This window comes from Hydra vulgaris, chromosome 10 (assembly GCF_038396675.1).
Source record: "Hydra vulgaris chromosome 10, alternate assembly HydraT2T_AEP".
NCBI lineage: Eukaryota > Metazoa > Cnidaria > Hydrozoa > Anthoathecata > Hydridae > Hydra > Hydra vulgaris.
In genome coordinates, this window is record NC_088929.1 from 48,666,757 (window position 1) to 48,691,626 (window position 24,870).

General features: G+C 27.3%; 1 protein-coding gene and 1 long non-coding RNA gene across 4 annotated transcripts in view; both read left to right on the plus strand.

The window, feature by feature from the left end:
• Nucleotides 1-885: 885 nt before the first annotated feature.
• On the plus strand, nucleotides 886-14,476 carry LOC136086011 (uncharacterized). Its single transcript, XR_010641312.1, has 3 exons — nucleotides 886-970; nucleotides 13,368-13,887; nucleotides 14,272-14,476. It is a non-coding gene; the product is annotated as an uncharacterized LOC136086011 (long non-coding RNA).
• A 4,012-nt stretch (nucleotides 14,477-18,488) lies between these two features.
• LOC100202366 (ARF GTPase-activating protein GIT1) overlaps nucleotides 18,489-24,870 on the plus strand; it is a 63,866-nt gene continuing 57,484 nt past the window's right edge. For all 3 annotated transcript variants that reach the window (XM_065808195.1, XM_065808196.1, XM_065808197.1), the window contains exon 1: nucleotides 18,489-18,618. In XM_065808195.1, the coding sequence (XP_065664267.1) occupies nucleotides 18,555-18,618 (64 nt within the window). In that variant the 5' untranslated portion in view covers nucleotides 18,489-18,554. The remainder of the gene's footprint in view (nucleotides 18,619-24,870) is intronic.

Consider the following 24,870-nt stretch of genomic DNA (forward strand, 5'->3'; position numbering starts at 1 on the left):
TTTGTTACATATATACTCGTAATATATTAAAAGATCAACATTTGTATTAAAATCTTCATTAAATCTTCTTCTAAAATCTTAAAGATTCATCCAAACATTTGTATTAAAATCTTCATTAAATCTTCTTCTTAAATCTTAAAGATTCATCCAAGCATTTGTATTAAAATCTTCATTAAATCTTCTTCTTAAATCTTAAAGATTCATCCAAACATTTGTATTAAAATCTTTGCAAATAACTTTTCAATAGAATTACTAGATACAGCAAATCTTTTCAATAGAACTGATTTGTAAAACTCAAATTTGACTAATTCAATAGATTTTTTTTTTAATTGAATAATTCAAACTTTGTAGCCACAAAGCTTGAATTATTAAATTAAAACAAAAATTTTTCCTCATTTCATTGTTAAACAAAGCCCTTATACAAAAAAAAAAATGTTTTACGAACCAAACCATGTGAAAGCTCTATTTGATAACCTTATCTTTCTTTGGATATTAGATTATCGGAGAATAGAGAGTTTTTATAGGCATTAATTAAGTTTGTTTAATGAATATTAATTCATTTAGTGACATGAACATTAAACGAGAAGAATATTTCTAAGCTTTTTTGAAATTGATGAGCATAAATGAGGAGTTCCTATAATTCGTACAATTTTTACCAAGTCCGTCAATTTTTTATAAAAAGTTTTTCGTAACGCTGGTGCCATTTATAATACTTACTTATTAATATTTGCATATTAATAAGTAAGTATTACGTTAGGATTAATTATACATTGAGATGTAATAATTATTATCATGTCACGAAGTATGATTAATCTTTTCGTAATTCTTACGTCAAAGTATAAAAGTCGAACGTATGGTTTTGATGTTTCTTTTGTTAATGAAACAAAGAACAACAAGCGTGGTGTCAAAACTTGTTAAAGCAGTTGAGATTTTTTTTTAAATATACTTCCATGATCAAATTGGTAACAAGGTATTATTTGTTAAACTCATGCCAATTGGTTTGCGCAATCCTGTTTTTAGTGTTGTATCTCCCCCAGTGGGCACGCGTCGTCCAAGGGACGTCCGTCGGACGTCTCACTGACGTCTAGATGTTTGAGAGATGTCTGACGGGCGTCCTCCGTACGATGCGAGGGGATTGGAAAAGTTTGAAAATTAATAACACAGTTAAGATTGGATTGAAATTAAAAAAACGACTAGTGAAACAATTAAAAGCGAAAATTAATATTTGGGTACAACTTTAAATAGTTTTTATATAAACTTAATTAGTTTTATACAAACTTTTAGTTTAGCTAAAAGTTTTATAATACATGATTTAAAAAAATATGTGCTGTGAAAATAGTTTTTACAAAATTTAATAACTATTGTAATTTACTAAAAAAAGTTTTTGTTTTTTGCATCCAATAATATTCAACAATATTCGATTTATAAACTTGATAGGAGAAACTAAGAAATTGTAAAAACATTCTCCCCTTTTAAAAGCCACAGACACCTTCATTCTGACTGAAAAATCACAGACATCTTCATTCTGATTGAAAAAATTAAAGACATCTTCATTCGGATAAAAAATGTACAGACACCTCTATTCTGATTCTAAGTCATATACGCCTTTTTCAGCTACCTTTCACAACAGCCGTCTCACAAAACTTTTTTTTTAAAACCAATCCAAAATTGGGCATAATCGCGATCTACTGTGAGATCTGTAAGTGCTTTTTTTCATAATTTTTACATTCACTGGCATGCACATGCATGTTTCAGATATAACTCTTACAAGCATTGTGTCAACTCCAGATTTTTTTTGTGTTTAAATAAAACAAAAACTTAACATAAACCTCCCCAAAATGAGGGGTTGTAAATTTTAAATGGTATAATGGGTTGTAAATTTAAATGTTAAACCTTTGTGCCCTTAATATGGCTTCGAAATGTCTCAATGTCGGTTGTGCTGAATGTTAATTGTAAAATTTTATTTGATTTTTTCAAGACAGTATATCAGCTGTAAAAGTTAGTGAATAAGGAAGATATCTTTCATTAGGATTATCCCCTTTCAGTTTTCAAGTTAAATTTACCGTTTTGTTGTAAATTTATATAATACTGAAGAAATTATTAATAAATAAATAGCGATATTATTATGAAAGTATTATTTGAGTATATGGTATACTTAATTTATACTTTTTGTATACCGTTATATACTAAGGGTCTCATTGCTCCGCTTTGTCCATAAGAAAACACAACCAAAATTTTAATTTCAATTATTTCAGGGCTCTCCTTCGGAAAAAGCGGGACAACGGAATTCTTTGTCCTACATCACTACTCCGCGTATTTATAAAAATATTTAAAAAAAAGTAAAACGATGACATGAAATTAACACGTTTGGCAACAAAAATCAAACTAGATTTTAGAAATACTGTTCAAATGAACATTCGTTTTGAAATAAAAAATGAATTTTCTTATAAAATAAGAAATGAATTAAATTATAAAGCTGGACATGTATTAGAAGCACTAATTGACCTTTCCTAAATATTTGATAATATAAACAGAAAACAATATTTTATAATGGTGGACTCAAAAGCTCTTGATATTGTGTGGAGAGTCTCATAGGAATCAACCTTGGGAACATTATTCTAACAAGTGCGCCATTGCGCACTTGTTAGAGTTTTGGCTTAGATCGAAAAGATCGAAGGTTCGATGTTTTGGCCAGATACATTGGTAAGGAAGGAGATGCAAAATTTCTAGTTAAATTGATAAAAAGTAATCTTCCTTTAAATTTCTCAAAACTTTTAATTAATTGATATGAAGTAAAGCGAGAAAGTGAAAATCTATCGTGGAGAAATTATATTGGCCTCATTAAAACAAAAATATCCGCTGTGTGTTGTATAAATCAAAATTAAAATACACAGCAAACTTTCTTGAATATAAATCGCAAAATATACTTAATTTGCTAGTTGCTTTATATCTTACTGTTTTTATATGTGGAAATATTTTTCTCATTAATTTTAAACAGAGCACTAGTTAAAAAGCAAAAAATTAAATGTAAAAATTATAAAAAAATATTTTTATAACGCAAAATATTTTACAAAATTTTAGGAGAAACTTTACAATTTCTAGAAAAACGTAAGACAGGTGCGGATGTTCCTCTGCGAGAATGGCTGAAAATGCGACTGACGCTATATTTTTTATTGACAGGCAAACTATTTAAACTGTACGTCCTTGTTAAAACAGGTTTTGAAGTAATATTGAGGCTTTGCTGCAGTTGGGTTGCATTTGCATCAAAACCAATTTTTTTATTACAACAAAATAAACTAGCGTTCAAGTTTTTAGGCAAATTTAAAGAAGTGTTTAAAAAATTTATATCAAGATCTTTGTTGACAACTTTTTTTTGTATTGTTGGCTTCTTGTTATCGAAATCAAAATTAAAATTTATCATTGAGTAATTTGTATAAGAGCTTTCTAGTTCATCGTCTTCTTTTGGTACTTTGGAAAGGTTTTCAACTTGTACTTCTTCATTAAGACCAAAACACAAAACTTCGTCTGCTGATTTAGTTTTAAGATGTCTATGTTTTAGAGAACTTTGAAGATTTTTAATTTCTAATTTTGCATCGTCATTGTCAGAATCATAGTAATTTTCTGCTGCTATTTTTCCAAGTTCAGTTTTTTGCTTTTTAGTGCGCTTAAATATCCAATTACTAATGTTATCTCTAGACTTATTTATTTTGCACTTGATAAATGATAATTCACCATTTATAGGTAAATGATCATAGTTTTCAATTTTAACTAGACCATGCTGAGATTTTGCTTCTTGAATTGTCACGTGACTAGAAAATGTTTCTCCAAAGTCCCATTTTACTACTTTTTTATTTACTTTCTGTTTTTCATCTTCAAAATCATTTGAAAAGGATCTCATTAGAACTAATGGATTTTCTAAAGAATGTTTTTTAACAGAGCGTTTTGCATCTCCATCGTGTTCTTCTAAAGAATTATTTTTTAGAAAGCGTTTTGTATCTCCACCACGAACTGAATTTTCTTCTGAACATTTTGTGTTTAGCATAGGACTTGTCTTTTTTGTCTCATTTAGCCAACCTGGTTTGTTTTTATTGCTTGAATTTGTCTCATTTAAATCACGTTTGCTTTTATTGTTTAAGTTTGTATTATCTATGCTGTTGATATTACAACTTTTGTCATTAGTAAGTTTTAAAACTGAAGATTTATAAGTTGGTTCCGTGATTGAATGTTCCGTGTTAGTTAATTTTTTACACGCCTTGTGACTTTTATTTTTGGAATCAATAAAGTTTGGTATAGGTTCGGGTGGCTTACCAGAAATGCATAAACGTAGCGCATACATCCATTTATATCGTTGGAGTTGTGTTTCACACTTAAAAAAACATTTCTCTTTTCCAGTCTGAATGACAAATGGAAATCGATAACATTTTTTCTCTGTAAAAAAACATTTCGAATTATTTGAAATTTCTAACGGTAACATCTTTTTGTTCAATTCTTTAGAAGATTCAGCGAAATGAAAAATAAGAACATTGCTGTATAATGCTCCATAGCATTCGATCCAATTTTTAGAACTTTCTTTTTTCAAAAGAACTTCTCTATAATAAAAGTGTTTACAAAAATCCGCGAGTTGAGTTGCCATAAATGTATTTTGAATCGTTTCTTGAAACTACATAATTTTTACTTTTTAATTTGCTTTTTTTACATAATTAACTTTTTTTTAAAAGTAAATTGTACAAATAATTTAAAATATCCAACATTATAAGAAAATGGCAGCGTAACCATTTTGTTTCGGCAAGTTTACTCAGCAGCTAATATAGTTACTAAATATAAATAAATAATTATTTTGAATCGCATATTGAATTATCAACTCAATGTTGATTTGAATAATTTATATTTTGAATAATTACCATAATTTATATCATTATTTTCAAAAAAAAATTAATGATAATTCAGCCTTTGTTTAGCATAGTTATTTTAAATTAAATGCAATTCAAAAAAAAAATTGTTTTTTGCTTTCCTAAAAATTTTTCCTTTAGTAAGCACAGGAGATTGGACAACAGTACGACTGTTCTTTACTTTTTCGTTACGTTTACTACGTTTTCCTTAAGTTTACTGTGTTTTCGTTACGGTTTACAAGGTTTTGATTACTTTCGACTAAAATAAAACAATATTTTGAAAAATTTCAAAATTTTCCATTTATTTAGTCTTATGGTGCCCCACGCTAAACTTATTTTTTCGCATCAACCGTTATTTTGTCTTTTCATTTACACTGGCATTGAATAAACTTTTCGAACTTAAAACAATTAATTGAATAACTTTTAAAATTGATATAAAATGAACTTTAATTCGTGCAAAACATCAGGTTTTTTATAGATCATTTCAATTAACTGATAACTGTATCTAGAATTCATAGTCGAAACTTAAACAAAAGACATATTACCAAATATACAATAATAAAAACAAATGAAGTACATAATAAAAAATTTTATACACGTTTTATTAAATGTGTTAAAACGTAACGCAAACAATATATTATTTATTGATTACAGTTATCAATAAAATTGCTGGTATATATCAGCAACAACAACAAAAATTAAATTCAAATAAAAACTGCAGCAAAAGAGAAATGTAACACGTGTCAATAACTATTTTTTAGGTAATTTATATCATTTATACATTCATTTTATAAGTTATTTTAAATCAAAGTCTTTTTGTATTAAGACCCGACTAAAAATTTTAATGTAGGCTATATGGCAGTTTGCACATATAAATAGATACTATGTAATATATAGATACCACTCCTTTGAGATTATATCCTTTTATTAATAATGTCATCATGTAAAATTTGCTTAAATTTTTTTATTCACCAGAAGGTGAAATAAATAACAACATATTAATAACAACAGCTTATCACAAAGTTTTTTTTGCTGGTCAAAGTTTCAATCGTAAAGATCTATTGTCGACAGACTCATATCATGTCTTATAAAATATTGAAATTTTTCCATCTTTTTTAGCCTGTTATAGTCTAGTCTACACCTTGTACAATAGTCTCTAAAACATAAATAATTATTCCACCGCCACTTTTTTTTGTTTTAAATGAAAGCCCAGTAGTTTAAAAGTATTTTCTAAATTTAAGTCATCAAAACTATACCAAGTTTTAGTTAAGCATACTACGCTAAAAACACTTAAAATTTTCTTCATGATTTTCAAAATTATTTCTACAGTAGTATACATCTTATACGCTAGTCTCTAAAACATAAATAATTATTAAATTTCAAATTAAGTTTTATAGCCACTCTTGACATATTTATCTTTGGTTCTCAATTCTTTTGCTTCTTTAAGTAATCACGCTAATCTCTAAAACGCTAGTCTCTAAATACGCTAGTCTCCACGGCTGTTACGCTGTCACTTATAACTCAGAAATTGAAAGGATTTTTACTGCTTATACTAAATAGTTAATTATCTTAAGAAATGTACAACTTTTTTTTATTCTGTAAAAAGTTTTGTTTGAATAATATATAAGAACATCATAAAAATATTATATTAAGTAAACATGTTTTTTATTCGAATCATACCTATTACTTTAGAAAAAGTATTTTAAAAAAGTTATTTTGTGAAATTTTGAACAGAATATTTTCTCAATTATCTCAAGAACTATATAACTTTTTTTATTCTGTAAAAAGTATTATATTAACAATACTTAAGAAAAACAGAAAAAATATTATGTTGAGTAATTAAAAAGCGTTTTACTCAAATTATACCTATTTCTTTAGAAAAAGTGTTATGCAAAAATTTATTTAAAAAAATTTTAAACAATATTTTTTCAATTAGCTCAACATTTACTCATTATGTTGTTAAAAACAAATAGCATATATGTATGTTGTTAAAAACAAATAGCGTATACTCAAACAAAAAATTGTAAACATTTTCTCACAAATTGTTCACTTAATACAATTGAATGATATAAAAAAAATACTACAAAAGAAAATTTTATTATATGCAAAATATAAGGCTAAAAACTAACGATAACATAAAAAAAAAACAAATCAATACCAAAATATTAAGATTACAAAATAATCATTTAGTGAAAAATATATCAAAGCATAGGAAACATTTTTTGTTGACAAATGAACGTAACTCTTCTCTTTTAACTATAAGTCGGATACGTTCAGCATGGTTACGAACGCAAGCCATTAACCTCAATGCTAAATTTACTGCTACCTGTTATACTGCATATACTGTTTTAAATTCCTTAACAAAGGTAATAATTTCAAAAATAAATTCATGCCATTTTCGTGTCAAATTTCGTTCTGGAAAATATATTGGGAACTTCTGACCGAATTCATTTGTTATATTTTCCAAATCACATATTTCTTCAAATGTTAAAAATCTTCGTGCCATTACATACTTCATTCCACAACTAAAAAGATTAAAAATTTCATTAAATCTGTTAAATTGAGAAACCTTATCCTCAATAACTGATGTCAGTTCTCTATATCTTTTTAAAACAATTAATGCATGGTTACCAACCATTACATTTACATGGTATACTTGTCGGGTAACTTTCATATTTTCTAATGCCATATTTAATAATTTTTCACGACTTCCATGAAAGCACTTGTATTGTGACTCAATGTTGTCACACTTAATTTGAGCTTTGATATTTTCTGTTGTAAGAATATCTTCTAATGACAGAAGTTGTGAAATTTTCAACTCTAAAAAATCTGCTACATTTATATCTGAACAGGACACACAGATGTACAGCTCATTTGTCAGTAAAAGTTCCTCATCTGGAGTTAAACCTTCGCACATTGTATGCATCCAGTTATCACAATGATAACAGTGCACCCACTCTACATTATAATTGTGAATCGTTATGCAACAATATTTTAAAAAACAAATTTTTGAGTCTTTTGAATTACTTATTTTTTTACTTTTAGACTTGCTTGACTTAATTTTGCCAAATTAAAGTTTTCTTGCTGGTTATTATTCAGACATGCTTCAATCCTATTTTTGACATTAATCATGAACATAATACTGTTTCCATGTTGACAAAGATGTCGTTCAATTTGTTCTAATTCAAGAGAGGCAATTTCCCATTCATTGTTTACAGCATTCTTTTCATCTTCTAGCTGAATTTTATTTTCTTTAGTTTTGCATATATCTAATAAAAGATTGTAAATAAGCAAAACAACTCCAAGCAAAATATGCAATGATGGAGGTACAACTTGTGTCAACATTTTAAGAGGGAAAATCATAGGCCCAACTACACTATAGTGATGTTTTCCATTTTCATTCAGACTATTATTACAGCAATCATCAGCGAGATTTTTATTATAATTTTCAATATAATCATTAACAGTTCTTACTTCTACCTGACAGTTTGCACGAGTGTCTGGCTGACCACCATGGTTTTGCAAATGTGATAACATTATTTTGTCAATTGATGATGGATATGTGGCGCTGGATCCTTGGTGACCCAAATTATCATCAAGAAAATGATAATCACCATTTAAAAATACCTTGACATTACGAGCATCTTTCATTTTGAAACAAGGTTCTTACATACTTTTTAGCTGTTGGTAATAAACTGGATACCAAACCTTCATCATATTTTCGACACTATCATCTGCTCTAAACATACAATAAATATGCATATTGTCAACAAAACCAGAATTTCTTGAATTGATAATTTCAACAAAATACTTCATGTGATCTCCACCTTTATCACCCGAAAACAAGAACCACCATTTATTGTCAAATGCATTATCAAAAGAAAACCCATAACAATCTTTTGAAACTATTTCTTCAAGAAATTCAATCACATTTTAAACATGCATATAGGGACAAGATTTAACATTGTGTGATTTTCTCAACACTATGAAACCTGTTTCAACTTCTTTCATGTGAAAAATCATTTGGAACTTTTCCTTATTTATTTTGCGCTCCGATGGTAGAAAGTTCATTTTTAAATTATTCAGACATACTCTTAAATTTCTCATTTTGTTGCTCGATATATGTAGAAGGGATTGTATTACAACAGCATTTTTTGCAGATAGTTTTACTAGTGGAATACCCAAATCATGAAAAATTTCATAAAAATGTCTTTATTCAAACTAACTAACTCTTCGAAAATTTTAAAAGAGCATCGATTTGATATTTTATCAGAAATATTTTCAATAAAATGTACACATTTCTGCAATTCTTTTTTCGTCATACATGGATTCAAAGAATCTTTAAACTGAGCATACATTTGAATATGACCACCACAACTGCGCTTAAACTTGGAATTTGTCTCAAAATACCTTGCTCCACGAAACAAACTACCACCTAAATCTTCTGTAATAGTCACTATGTTTTTGTTATTATGTTATTATTGTTTGTGGTAACATCTTTGTTTAATATTGGTATTTCACTTTTTAATTGAACTGAAGTAAATAGTAATTTTTTTTTTTCCTTTTAATTCCGCTCTTAATTCTGCCATATACTTTATTACGTTGAATCTTTAATGTATTAATTTCTTCAATTTGATTTTGAAGAGATTTTAGAGCAAAATCTTTTTTAGCAACTTCAGCAAGGAGGATACTTCTTTCATTTTCAAGATTTGTAATTTTGATTTCCATGATTTTTGAATTGGTAGTAATAGTTTCAATTGTCCCTGTTAAAACTTTGTTTTTCAAAAGAAGAGAGTTTTTTGATTTTGATAAGCTACATATAGTCTGTTGAAGTTTTCTATTAGGAGATGTATAGATTTTACTTTTTTTTTGTTCAAACTGAAAAGGTTTATAAAAAAAAAGTTTATTTTTATTTTTTTGAGCTGTTTTTGATTTCTTCTCGAATGTATTTACCATACTCATGAAATTCTAAGAATTTGTTTGCCTTAACAAGACTTCTGTTGATCCTGAGACAATAGATTTAATAAACAAAAAGAAATCTTTATTTTTTTTTAAAGTATAAACATTTACGAATGTCAAACATTATTCCGTTTGTAATATTTAGATCTTCATTAACTTAGATACATTAAACTGGTTTGTTTCAGCATCCTTTAAGTTGTTTAAATTTAACTTTATCCCAGCTGCATCAAGGTAGGGAAATGAACTTTTAAGTGGTTTTTTATTGACGTTGGAAGCATAATCATTTTCTTGTATTTCGCTCATTTTCTGTAATAATTTGAACTGAAAAATAATTTCAAATCAGGTTTGCTTTATTGTTTTTCGATTGACTTTTAGCTATAAGAATTAAGCAAGTTTGTTCTGTTTAATGTTTATTTTGTTTTTCTTTTAATATAAACAAAGTTGAGCGTTGAGCGTACGAACAGTTAAGCGTAAACAATTACGATTTGCCTCCTTTACTCTCTATGAATTAATAGAGTGTTTGAATAAACAAGTTATCTTTAAATTAAAAATAGACGTAAAATAACAAAAAAAATGTAAAGAATTTCTTGAAAATGCAACTTACAAAATCTAATTTCGCTTATAAACGCGAGCCACTAAACATTTAATTTTTTCATGTTATTCTAGACGAGTACAGTAGTCTCTCGCTTAATTGCGCACCCAATTAGTTGCCCATCCCAGTTAATTGCGCTTTTAGGCCCAAAATATTTGTGTTTCAATTTTTTACTGAGTTTTTTGCTTAAAGTGAAATTAGATCAGAAAACGTAACTATTATTTTCCTGCGTTAAGTTAAAAACTAGTTTTTATCATAAGTATTTTGAGATAATGATTTTATCAGAATGTAAATAGATAAACAATTCGAATTCGAATTCGAATCGAAGTAAATGATAAATTTTGTTTTAAACAGATAATAATAAGTTTTAACGATTTATTAGTCAAGTCTCATTGAAAAAACTTTAATAAAAACACTTCATTTTAAATTTAGCCGTCTATTCACAGTTCTCTTATCCCAACTTTTTTATCCTTACTTCTTATGGCTAAAGGCAAAGGAAAAAGATTATCAGAAGATCAACGAGTCGAAATTATAGCTAAATTTAAAAAAAGTGATGCGCCAAGCAAACGAGCGATTGCAAGCGAATATAAAGTAACTGAAAATTTAATTCGATCTCTCTGGAATAATCGAGATCAAATAGAAAAAAGAAGTTTACTAATGCAATCAAGGAAGATGTTGAAGATTGTTTGTCTCTCGAAGAAAATAATGATAATGCGGTTGCTATGGATAACAATTCTGATGAAGAAGAAGTTAATAATGATGAGATAGACGATGGTACAGACTTCTTAGGTATTGAATTTATACATTTATCTCTGATCGATATTGGCAAGCAATTAAAATATCAAAAAGCTAAAGCAATTTTAAAAGACGACAACGATTAATGAATAGCTACGAACAACTATCATCAAACATTCGGTCAGTAATTATGAAAATTAAACGAGAAAAGCTGCAGAATGCATATCAGCCTACAACTCGTGACTTTTTCCGTCATGCATAATATATTTCTTAATAAAGATTTGTTTATATAGTTAATAATTTAGTTTGCTAAATTTTTTTCTTATCTTTTTCTTATTTGTGCACTCTTAGTTAATTGCGCACCACAGTGTCTGTTTCAATTTGCGTAATTAAGCGAGAGACTACTGTAGTTGATAGTTTGTCTTTGAATCCGCGGTTCGGCGCGTTACACTATTAAAAAGTTATTAGGAAGTTTGATAGGATTTTGAAAAATGTCGTGTGATATTCTTCACGACTTAAGTCGCGGATCTCAACAAACATGCTGTAAAGCCATTAAAACACAATGCATAAAAAATGATGTCAAAAGCTTTTTCCTCCTTTTTTACAAAAAATTTGATTTTACTAGTTAAATATTGATTTTAAGTGTTAAAATAACATAGTTCATTTCGGTTTTAAAAATTTTGTATTTCTTTTATAATATTACTTGGTTATTTAACTGCCACATTATAAAAAAATGAGGACTATTGAAACAACATATTTTGAAATATAAAAGATTAAAACCTTAGGTTAAACAAAAATATATGCAACATTTCTGTTCAATTAGATTTAAAAGCTAAGCGCTAGTGGCAAAACCGCTTTTTGAAACAGTCGTGTCTCTAACATATAAATAATTATTCCACCGCCAACAAACGCTTTACCTTTTTCTCGATTTTTTTGGAAAAAAATTTCCATAATTTTTTCGAGGTCCTTTACTTTGACCATTTTATTTTCAATATTTAAATAATATTTTTAACTTAATTAAATTAAATTTAAATAGATTATAAAATCCTCTTTCAAATAAGTATGAAGGTTTCTTTGCGTTTTTTTTAGTTGTAATGTATAGATACCACTCCTTTGAGATTATATGCTTTTATTGATAATGTCATCATGTAAAAATTTGCTTAAACTTTTTTATTCACCAGAAGGTAAAATAAATAACAACATATTAATAACAACAGCTTATCACAAAGTTTCTTTTGCTGGTCACAGTTTCAATCGTAAAAATCTATTGTCGACAGACTCACATCATGTCTTATAAAATATTGTAAGTTTTCTTTTATTTTTAGCCTGGTATAGTCTAGTCTACACCTTTTACACAAGTCTCTAAAACATAAATAATTTTTCCACCGCCACTTTTTTTGTTTGAAATGAAAGCCCAGTAGTTTAAAAGTATTTTCTAAATTTAAGTCATCAAAACTATACCAAGTTTTAGTTAAGCATATTACGCTAAAAACACTTAAAATTTTCTTCATGATTTTCCTAATTATTTCTACAGTAGTATACATAAATAATTAATCCACCGCCGCGTTTATTCCCACCCCAATAAAATTAAATGAAAGCCCAGCAGTTTTTATATAATAATGTAGATGTATATAAAAATATATATAGTTTTATAGTTATATAGTTTTTATATAATAGTAATATAAATGTATATACAGTAGATGTATATAAAAATAGCAGTTGCTTTGCAAGACATCTGGTTCATTAATAGAATTTCAATCCGGATCTAACTCTTCACCAAGTATTGAATTGGAAAATATAAAAGTTCCTAGTTTGATTCGAACCCATTTTAGTATTTAAAAAATATAAAACTTAAAGAAATATTAAAGTTATCGGAATAAAATTTTTATGAATTACCAGAAAAGCTATAAAAATAAAAGAATTGCATAAAGATATCGCATAAATTATCGCAAGAATTGTATAAAGATATCGCATAAATTATCGCAAGAATTGCATAAAGATATCGCATTATAAGTTTTTTTATAGACAACTTTAGCATATTTATCTTTGGCTCTTATTTCTTTTGCTTCTTTAAATAATTGTTTTCGTAAAAATACATAGTTCTTTTGCTATAGCCTTTGTTTACGTAAAATTTAACAATTTTAACTGATTATTGTTTTCCAATGCAGATTTTTTGTTTTTTTTTATTTTAGATTGCAACAATTATGGTTTGGTTCTGTTTTATTCCACCGGGTTTTTTTCTATCCATCCTGTGTGCCCTCTTCGTGTATTCTGTTAATACGAATGTTAAGTTTTCTGCTAAGAATAACTAAACTAATGGACAATAAGAAAAATGAGATGTAATAAAAGCGACAATAAGAAAAATGAGATGTAATAAAAGTATAAGTAAGTGATAGATAAATAGTCTCATTATCAGATGAGACTATTTATCTATCACAGATGTTAACTTTAAAAGAGCTTGTTTTACTAATAATAATATGATATTTATCTGGATTAGCTTTTATACCATTATTTTTAAAGCATGAAGAAAATTGACATGCAGTGTTTTGCAGGCCACTCACAACAGAATTTAAGTCATCTCTTGCACTAAAAGGAGTGTTATCATCAACATATCCTGCAATATCAACATTGGTTAAAAATAGAAATAGATCATTTATGAAGATATTAAATAGTAATGGACCTAAAATTGAGCCTTGTGGAACGCCAAACGAAGTATTAGAGTAAGAGCTGTATCGATCATTTATTTTTACTCTCTGTTTTCTATTACTAAGGTACGAATGAATGAGCTTTAATGTATTTCTGCTGAGACCATATGCATTCAATTTAGCAATAAGCAATGCATACAGAATGCAATCAAAAGCTTTTGAAAGGTCTGTAAACAAAGCCCCAAAATGTCCTTTTTTATCTAGGTTTCAGAATTATGAGCATTTGCGTGCATGATTTTTAAAAATTTATATCGTTGCTATACTAATTATTTTATTATGGTGTTTAAACTTTGTCTATTTGTAGTATTTTTTTTTTGCACTTGCAATCGCAAATATTTGTTTGCATTACTTTTACATTATTTGTTATACTATAAATTTTTTTTTTTTAAAGTGGATTATCCAAGTTAAAGTCGGACGTTCAGGACCTACGACTTATATCTTTTTTTTGTTTGTTTTTTTATATATGGTTTTACGACTTCTGTTTTTTATCATTTTGTATTACGCTATATATTAAGGGGCTTGGCGGTAAGACAAATTGTCTTCTTTTTGCCCCTGGTATTTGTAGTTACATATGTTTACGGTATGATTAAATGTATACGGCAAAAAAAAATAAAATAATAATAATAATAATTAAAAAAGTACATGTTAGTTTTGAAAAAACTTGAAGAAAAACTGCCTGAACAATATTGAGACTGGAAATTATATTATTGTATGATAAACTCAATGAAAAGTATACCTTGATGCTTTATTGATTATATACATGTCTTTACTAACTTCATCCATTAGAAAGTGTTCCAAATCTGAATTGCTTATTTTTGCCATGTTAATTGTAAGATAGGCAACTTTTACACAATTCAAAATTTATTTTTTTATTAAAGTAAATATCATTTTAGGTAGCAGCAGTGCCGGCTTTAGTGGGTGGACTGGATAGCAGCGCTGTATGGATGGGCTTTAGGGTTTAGTACTTTTTCCACAACAAGCTACATACTCAATGTATTGTTGGCAGTGATCATCCGGAAAATTTTTAAAATGTGGGTTAACCCACTTTTCCACTGAACCCCTCGAATAATAATACCGATTCAATACTACAGGAAAAACAGGTCGTTATCAAACGTTTTATACATATGATACAAACGATACAAATGTTTTTTCATTTAAGGGACATTTATTTGAAGTTTATGATAAAAACTTCCCAAAATGTAACTTTTATAAAACAAACAAAAGTCTAGAGCAACCATGGGTAACAAAAGTCTTAAAAAATACTTAAAAACTATTTAATACCTTAAAACAAAAAAAATGTCAAACTATTTGAAAATCAAAGATATTACCTTAAATTCATTTGCGACACTATTCCGTTTTTTAGTTTTCAACACTATTCATTAAACTCCTTTGCGACATTATTCCTTTTTCTATTTTCGACACTATTCATTAAATTTATTTGCGACATTATTCCTTATTCTGTTATTCGACAATCAATCATGCGACAATTTGCAACACTATTTCTTTTTCATATTTTCGACAATCAAATTTGCGACAATAAAAATTTGCGACAATCAAAATTTTGCAACACTATTCCGCCACACCTTTAAAATAAATGCAGATCTTCAAGCTTTTTTAAGCATGCTTCCACTAAACCCGACTAAGTGATGTGATTGGCAGGTAGGAATCCCACAAAAATTCATTGATTGGGGCCAATCGTATACCAAATATTTATTAATTTATGTCTAAAGCCGGCCCTGCTTTGCGCATTTCCCACGTTTTACTTTGGTTTTCTTTAATTCTAGTAAATCTTAGATTGTTTCTTTTTCTCCGGTCTTCCAGCTTAGCTAGTTTGTCTTTGACATCAACGTTGGTTATTTCATTTTGATTTGATATTGAGTTTGGCTTTTTTTTTTATTTTTGAAAGTTTGACAAGTATTATTTCATATTTTATATCGCAAACAAATTCTGCTGATTTCTTCAGCTCAGCATTTTTTTTCTTTAGTTTGTATTATCTTCTTGAAGTCTAAGTATCTTGAAGCCCATAACAACTCTTTTATTTGAGAAACGGAAAATTTTGCCATTTTTAATTATGTTTTTAAGAAGGAAAAAAAGACACACCCGTTAACGTCAAATGTTCCACATAAAAAATCATACATACATGACAATATAATAAGTAATTGTATTGAGTATTAAACAACAAAAATGTAAAAAAAAATTATAGAAATACGATGAACTATTAAAAGAAAAGTGAATTGTATGCTGCTCAAAAATCAGGTTTTGGTCAACTTTTAAATATGATACGGATGTTCAATTTTAAAACCATTTTAAACCTGTCACGGCAAATGATTTAAAAGTAATCAGTCCGTCAAATCTATTTAACAGATATTGCTCTGCAAGGAAAATCCGCGCAAGCGTATCGGCACGATAAACTATGATGGCAATTTCCTGATAAATTCCAATGTTTTTCTTAGTTTTTTCTGCGGAGTCAATCTACTTTAAAGTAGAACAAAGCTTTTTTGGTGTTAAAGTTTATGTTTATTTATTTGCTTTTAAGTATTATTTTACATTTATTTGTTGAACTTCGTTTTGTATATATTTATTAGATTTCTTGAGTTTTAGTCTTTTTAATAACATTATAACTCATATTTTGAACTTTTTGTTGTTATTTTTCAGTATACAATTTTAATCATTGCGCCAAAAGCACAATATTGACTCATTATATTGGTTCATAATATTATATGTTATCTTCATGCAGTCTCGTTTTAAAAAAATTTCTTATACTTTTAATATGTTATGTGCCGTAAAAATAGTTTAAAATGTATAATTTATTTTTGTAATTTAATCTTTGAACTTTTTTTTCCTACTCTATTTTTATTAGTTACATACTAATTAATTTCCTCATATGCTTCATTTACCAATTCATAATCTAAGAATATGTTTATGTGAAAATTTTTTTAAAAGGCTGATGGTTGTTTGACAATATAGAATATATACGACTACAACCATCAATCATATTAAAATATGATTGATGGTTGACATAAACTCTTTAATTTATTCATGTTGTTTATAAATTATCATAAAGTACATAAATTTATAAAGTCAGACAAAAATAAATGCAACAAGTGACATCTTGATATTAGTAGCTTGTGCATTTTCATTCTTAAGTGTCACCAACATAACTTTCAAGGTTATTTCAATAAATTTTAAAATCCAGATGATTGGGTATCAAAATTAGATACCAGAAAGTTTACAGTTGTAAAAGTCAAATAAGTTAAGGGTAAAAAGAGGTATGAAAACATGGAGAGAGTGCTTTACAAATGGTGTGAAAAGCTTCAGTTAATGTAAGAAAGTGTTCAAAATTATCTAAATTGAAAAAACAACCTTTCTATGCAATCATGGAAACAAGGACATAGACAAATAATGATCATGATGTCAATGATTGCCATTATTTATAATCCTTGTCCAACAGTTTAAGGCCATTCCTTCCTGTTAATACTTTTTAAAATCATGTCACACATCCATCTTATTATCATTTTTTCTGTTCTTTCAAGACACTGGAAAACATCATTTTTACTGTCAGTGCTTCACTGCCATATATATATATATATATATATATATATATATATATATATATATATATATATATATAGAGAGAGAGAGAGAGAGAGAGAGAGAGAGAGAGAGGTCTAGCAAGGCTGCAAACAACCACTATTAGAGTTGGATGAATCAGGAAATAAGATGAAGAGAGTGAGTTCCAAAGAAAGAGTTCCAGGGAAAAAAACTAGATGAATAAGAGTTTTTGGAGCACTTAGGAACAGTCACAGTAAAAGAATGAGACAAAATGACGAGTAACATGAAAATGAGTTTTAGTAGATGGTTGGAGGTTAGCTGCAAGAGCAGGTCCAATTATGATTACAATGTGTTTTTGTACCTTGTCTAAAAGAGAAAGGGCATTATTTGAAGATCTGCGCCAGATATAACAGTATTTCATACAAGGACATGTTTAAGATTTAGAAAGATAAAGAATAGAATCCAAAGTAAGAAAGTGGCAAGCACAATAAGGAGATGTTTTAGTTTGTTTAGGAGAACCTTAGAACCTTTAGTATGTTTAGGAGAACCTTTAGTATGTTTAGGAGAACCTTAGTGAATGCTAATTTTGCAATCGATTGATAAAGTTTCTAAGAAAGATCGGATGTAAGAGTTAATCCGAGGTTAGTAAGAGTTAATCCTAGGAAGTAAGAGTTAATCCTGTTAACATAATTAAAAAAAGTTAACAAAATTTATCTTAACATTGTTAACATAAATTAAAAAAAGTATAGGGCCGAGGATCAAACCTTAAGGAACTCTTGAAGTTACAAGAAATGAAAAAGAATGCTGTCCATTGTGGACAGTATTTATACTATGATTGTTAAGGTGGATTCAATATTCTTAAAAATGTTACATGAAACACAGTAAGAAGAGGGCTTATGGAGAAGACCAGCATGCCAAACTTTTTCAAAGGCTTTAGAAGTATATATATGTATATATATATGTATATATATATATATATATATATATATATATATATATATATATATATATATATATATATATATATATATATATATATATATATATTCATTTATAATATAACCTGATTTAATTTTAGATTTTAAAAATAAATGAGTAAATTATAATGTAGTAAAGTGAAAGATGTCATTAACTCGTGTGAAAGTACGGACTTCTTCAGAGACATGTGCTGATTGCAGTGCAGCAGGTATGGTGAAGAGTTTTGTTATTACTTTCTTGTTTGCCTGTTAAATGTAAGTATACAGGTCGCGATAAATCATTTTTTAATGAAAGTTGATTTTGTATCTTCATTTATTGACAATCATCTAATTTAAGATATACAAGTCAAATAAGGAAATTTTATTTTCAGATAATTTTTATTCTAGTTATGTTATTAAATATATCAAAAATGCTTATTGAGTTTAATGAATTTATATAATTTTTAAAACAATTTTTCATGCTTTTGCGAACTGCGCCTAAATTAATAGTTATTAATATGCAAACATTGTAAGCTGTTATCCGATGACACAAAACAGTGAATTTTTCTAAATTAAGTTCATTAAATTTTTTTACTAATTAGAATTTGAATAGCATATAAACGTGAAAAAATTAAAATAAAAGGAATTAAAAAATATAAATTGCACAATAACGTCTCATTAATATTTATATATTAATTTCTATGTTTATATAAATGTATTTAAGATCTGTCAGAACTTTTTGATTTATGGCCTTCCAAATGTCTTATTCCAACTGCTGCATCTATCCAATTTTTGACATGTTAATCGGGCAAAAAGTTTTCAATTAACTAGCCATCAAGCTTTATACGCATAATATCTTCTAAGGTGTGGTCATTTAATGTAGTTTGCAAAACATTTTTGTGTAAGTTCATACAAGAAAAACTGCATTACAACTTACTGGTGAGGTGCTGAAAGTTAGCATCTCTAACAAAGCATAATTTATACTTGCCAATTCAAGTCTCTTTTCCAGCAATATATCTCTGTAAATGCTCAACAGTGTGTTTGTCCTTAGTTTATAAACTTTCTCCCTGGATAAAGGCCACTGCAATACACATAGTTTAGAAGTTTCTAAGCTTATCATATTATTATGCTCATAAAAGTTGCAATCACTTTTTATTTTATTAAATCCCTATTTTTTTATCTTTAGCGAACATATAAACAATTTTGGCCAGTTTTGACAATCAAAGATTGTGGTTAAGGAATATTCAAATATTCTTCAATTTCCCAAGCTGTAAACTTTTCATCTAAAAAACTAGCTTTTTCTTTCAGTTCCTTTCTTCCCTGCAATGAATAATAGTTAAAACGAAAAAAACCATTGATGTTGTTCTCAAACTTCTTTAAATAAATATCAAACTTTATTAAGTCTAACACAGAAAGTTCTAATCTATGCGCTATGCTATGGGTATATATTATACTGGGATTTTTGATTTTGATTTTAGTTTGAACACCAGCGTTATTGCCTGACATTACAGATCCATCGTCAAAGTTAACATTTACAGTTTTTGCATACATTTTGTTTAAGTATAAATCTTAATACATTTTTTCTGTTGTTAAATTTTTAAAACAAATTCTATTGCATTTAATATACCATCAGCATCAACTGTCAGTGGTAAGGTAATACCAGCAAATAAAGTTATTAGATTACTATTTTTAACAAATCTTAAAAAAAAAAAAGTTTCTTGTTCAGTAATTCTTTTTATCAATAGAATTGTCAGATAAAATTGCAGCAAAACAAGCATTCAATATGTCTAAACTCAAGTCATATTTTAAGTCAGACAAAATTGATAAAGCAATTGTTTTGCAAGCTTTGTCACTTAAATAATTCTTGCCCAACTTACTTCCCAACTTACTTCCCAACTTACTTCCCAACTTACTTCCCAACTTTCATTTAGCTTTTGTAGCTCACACAGCTCAGGAAATTTTTTAAATACTAAATCCTCTTTAACAACAATATATGATATCCAAAAAATTCTGTTCAATTCTTTATAGTGATTATCAGTAGTTCTTAAAATTGATATCGATACAGTTTTCTTAAGACTTGGAGTTATATTGTGAAGGTTTTCTCAATATTTAGAAATACAGGCTTTATGCCCATCATCTTATTCTGGCATAACAGTTATATTCTTTTTCAAAATTTACATCCTTGTTGTTACTGAATTGGTTGCATATTTAATATATAAATGCTTTCGGCAAATGTAACAAGAGAAACACTATTTGATTTGTCAAAATGAATCTAGCTAAGTTGTTGCCCGTATTTATTATTGGTTGACAACAATCCATTTAGGGTGTTCAAAAACATAACCTCAATACCTTTAGGCCAAATATCTAATTTTCCCTAAGTCATAGCACTTTTTTTTGCGTGCTAAGTTTCTCTATCTCCTTTGGGTTTAATGATATGCTCCACTGTACCAACTTTCTTTAACATTGAAAAAATGCTTAGTTGCTTTGAGATTTTTTTAAAAGCCTTTAAAAATAATATCATATTAAGTATTTAATAATAAGTTAATAAAAATATCATATGCACAATAAAAGTTTACAACTATAATAAACATAATAGTTCTATATATTCTATTAGATTATGTGCTTTTTAGCAAAGCTTAAAATTATTTTTAAAACTTTGAAAAAAGTTTTGAAAATAATTTAATTGTTTTTTATTGCAAATATGTGTTTTTTATAATAAATAACTATCAATGGTTTTGTTATTTGAAAAAAAAATTGCTGATGTAGTGCATTTGTTTGAAATATTTTAAGTGAACGCCCCAAAGAAATGTGATTTCGTTTTTCTATCATTTTTATTTACAAACGTTCGCACATTTGTCAATTTGTCTCACTCTGGTTTATGTAGGAGGATGTTGTGTAAAATTTTAACAAGAGCTATTTTTGATCAAATAATCCTAAACCAGGAATTTCTTTTATAATTGGGTTAAGTAAGTGCTTAATCATCATTGTCATCATCATTATCATTGTCATCAGTACCATTTCTCCAATATGCATCAAAATGATGTATATTAGAAAAATAGTGCAGCTGATAGCAGAGATGCTAAAATGAATGACAATCATCATTATTTTAATCATTGTTTCTCAGCTCTTGTTTAATGTTTTTCATATTAAAAAAATACAAAAAGAAACAAGGCTTATTGTTTTTTCTCTTCTTGATCTAATCATATCTTATATATACAACCCTCGGAATTAGTAATGGCATTCAGCAATTCTGACCTAACTGCCGACCTCAAAGTGTTTGAAGTTAGCAAAAAATTGCAGACCTCGTTTCTATGTTTTATGGTAAGGTCTTTTTATCAACTTTTTTTTGCATACCTGTTGCTGACTTCTAAAAGATTGAGGTTAGCAAATTATTGCCAACTTCATTTTTCCTGATTTTGTTTTTCAAAAATTGGTTGTTTAAAAGTATTATATTCCTAAATATTGTATATTGCACAGTTTTTACAATATCCAAATTTAAGATTATGAAAAAAATACAAGAATAATAATAAGTTTTGTAAAAAAGTAGAATAAGTTCTTACATATTTAATACATAAGTTAACGAAATCTTTTTAAATTTATTTTTAAGAAGATATTTATGAAAATATTTTTTAAACCTTTTAAATTAACTCAAAATTAAATAATACCAAGAAAAAAAAAGGAAAAAATTTTTTTAAATAGTTTTAAATTGTTAATTTATTCAAAACTTTGTGCTGACCTGATGCAAACCTAATTTGGTTTTAGGTCTGCAATTTTTTGCTGACCTTATTTTTCCTAATTTCAAGAACTGTTCACATAACACAGAAAAACAAAGTAAAGAGCTGTTGCAACTTTTAGGTTGGATTTCAGCAAATCTTTGAACAGGGTTTTGTTAGTTCAATGCTTGTTACAGACAGGATAAATCTCAAGATTATTATTTTATGTGAATGAGTTCTTAGTTGGCTAAACAGTGTAAAATACATAGTATTATTCATAGAATAATATTTTTCTTGATCTAGCATACTATTAAAAATTTGAGTATAATTAAGTTTTTCATTCAAATGGTTTTCAAGTTGATGTTTTTATTCAATTTTTTCATTCAAACTATTTTGCAATAAAAAACGAAACAAAAAAAGTTTTGTTTGATAAATTGAATTATATTTCTTTAAGTTTAAGAATATGCTTTAATTATTTTTTTAGATAAAAATTTCTTTGAACAGAAGTAAATTAATTTATTAACTTTAATTTAAATCTTTGATAATTTAATTTTTTTTTTAACTTTCGAAATCACTGTTTTTATGTTCGAAAAAAGAATGTTTTTACTTTTAAAACTATTTTCAAAAAAAAAAATATAATTAAATATTCAAAACAATTATGATTTAAATAAAACTTTCTTCCTCACCTGCACAATGTTGTAAATCTGATATTGTTACTTTAGCTAGATATACGTTTAACTTTCAGAAACGATTCTCTCTATGCTGGGTATTAGGGACTTAGTATTGCGGCCGCTGAATTAAATTTATAATATTGGGCATTAAAATGCTTTTAAATTTTCCCAATTTTTTTTTTAATTTCAATTTTCAATTAAATGAATAAGAGAATTTTAGAGAGCTAATATTTTTTGTTCAAATAAATTTCTTTTTAAATAAAATTCCTAAAAACAACTTGCGTATTTATAGAAAATATTTGATTGTAATATTGCTTTAAATAAAATATAAACAAAAGGTATTGCGTTTTTTATATTCTATTCGAGATTTCATGTTAAAATAATTTTTAGTTAAAAGCTTATATTATGTGTGAACAACATATAAGATGTAAATAGAAACATTTATATGGCTAATTTTTGCGATTCTTAGAGTATATTATGTAAATTTATCTGTCTCAGGAGAAATTGCTGAAATTACTGTAGATGGGTTTCTTCACTTGTATTATTATTACTAATCGATCTTTTTTCTGAAATATATATGATATATAGTATATTCATGACACTATTTTCTATCAAAACTAAGTTGAACTAAAATGTTCTAGAAATTGCTGAACTTACTTTCATTGATCTTTTTTGCTTCATCTTGAAATATAAGTAAATCTTAAATTTGAATTTAAAAATTAAAAAATATTTCAGATAAGTAGTAGTGTGTTTTTTTATTTTATTTTATTTCTTTAATTCTCTTAATGCTCTTTAATTCACAATATTTACAAATAAAATAAGAAAAATTTTAAAAATAATAAATGATAATAAAGCAATAACTATTTAGTGTTTAATAAAGTTTAATAATTGTTTTTAAGACTCCCAATCCTTTTTCTATTAAATGTCATTTTTTCTAGTAAATCAATCTTTTAGATGTTTTAGTAAATGTTAATCAATCTTTTAGTTGTACTTTTTATTTTATTTTGATTCACTTCAAATAAGACTGAAAGCAACCACTATTAAGTTGGGATTGTTTTGTTTACACTCTGCTTGCAATGCAGATGATACAGCTTCTTTAAATTCATAACTAAATAACGCTTCTAAATTTTTTCTCCATCCATTTTAACATTATCTTTTCCTTCAGGGACATTATTGATGCATCTTCTCATTCATAAAATCATTAATGTGGAGTCCTAATAGAACTACAGCTTTAAATCTCTAATATTTCCTGGTTTCTGGTGTCAATGAGCTTTGAAAATATTTAGTGATATAATCTGCAATGACAAAAACAAGTATATAAAGTTTAATGACTTGGAATCTATTTTTTTTTAGCATGGAGTCCTGGAGTCCTAGTTGCCATTATACCTAAGGACTTCAGTTTTAAAAGTTTATTGTTCCTCTTACCTAAAAGTCTTAAATTTTTACCAAAAGTCCATAAGGTTTTTACATTTTTGGAGCTCGTGAATATCAAAAACCAGGAAAAAATAATCTTTTTGTGACTTTCAAATCCAGAGTATTTTTTAAAACTCCATCCCAACATAAAATGTTTTTTCTTTATACAAGTTTGCACTATTTCTTTAGTCATGAATAACCCATGTTTAGCACATTCCTGTTCTACAAAAATGCTTTATTTTCAGAGGCTTTAGAAGAGCCTGTTTTTTTACAACAAATTTAACAACATCAACAATAGCAGCATCAACAACATCAATGGCAAAATCATCTACATCACCATCAAAATCAACAAGATATTTAACAGCAACATCATCAACAGCTAAAATATCAATAGTACTGTTCAGTTCAAAATATCAATAGTAGAACCAGAACCAGTGATAGTGATTTTTAAGAGTGTGAATGTTAAGATGTAGAAGAAAAAAAGTACATCAAAACTTCAACTGAAACAAAGTTAATAAAATCTACAGAATTTAAAATAAATGTCAGCAGTTGTTTGAAGAGGTTGAAGTTGTTTGTTTTGAAGTTAATATTAAAAATGTTTCAACAGTTATTTAAAGAAGAGGTTGATATTAAAACACCCTTGCAATCTGAACATTTTTAAACTTGAAAAAGAACTGAAGACAAC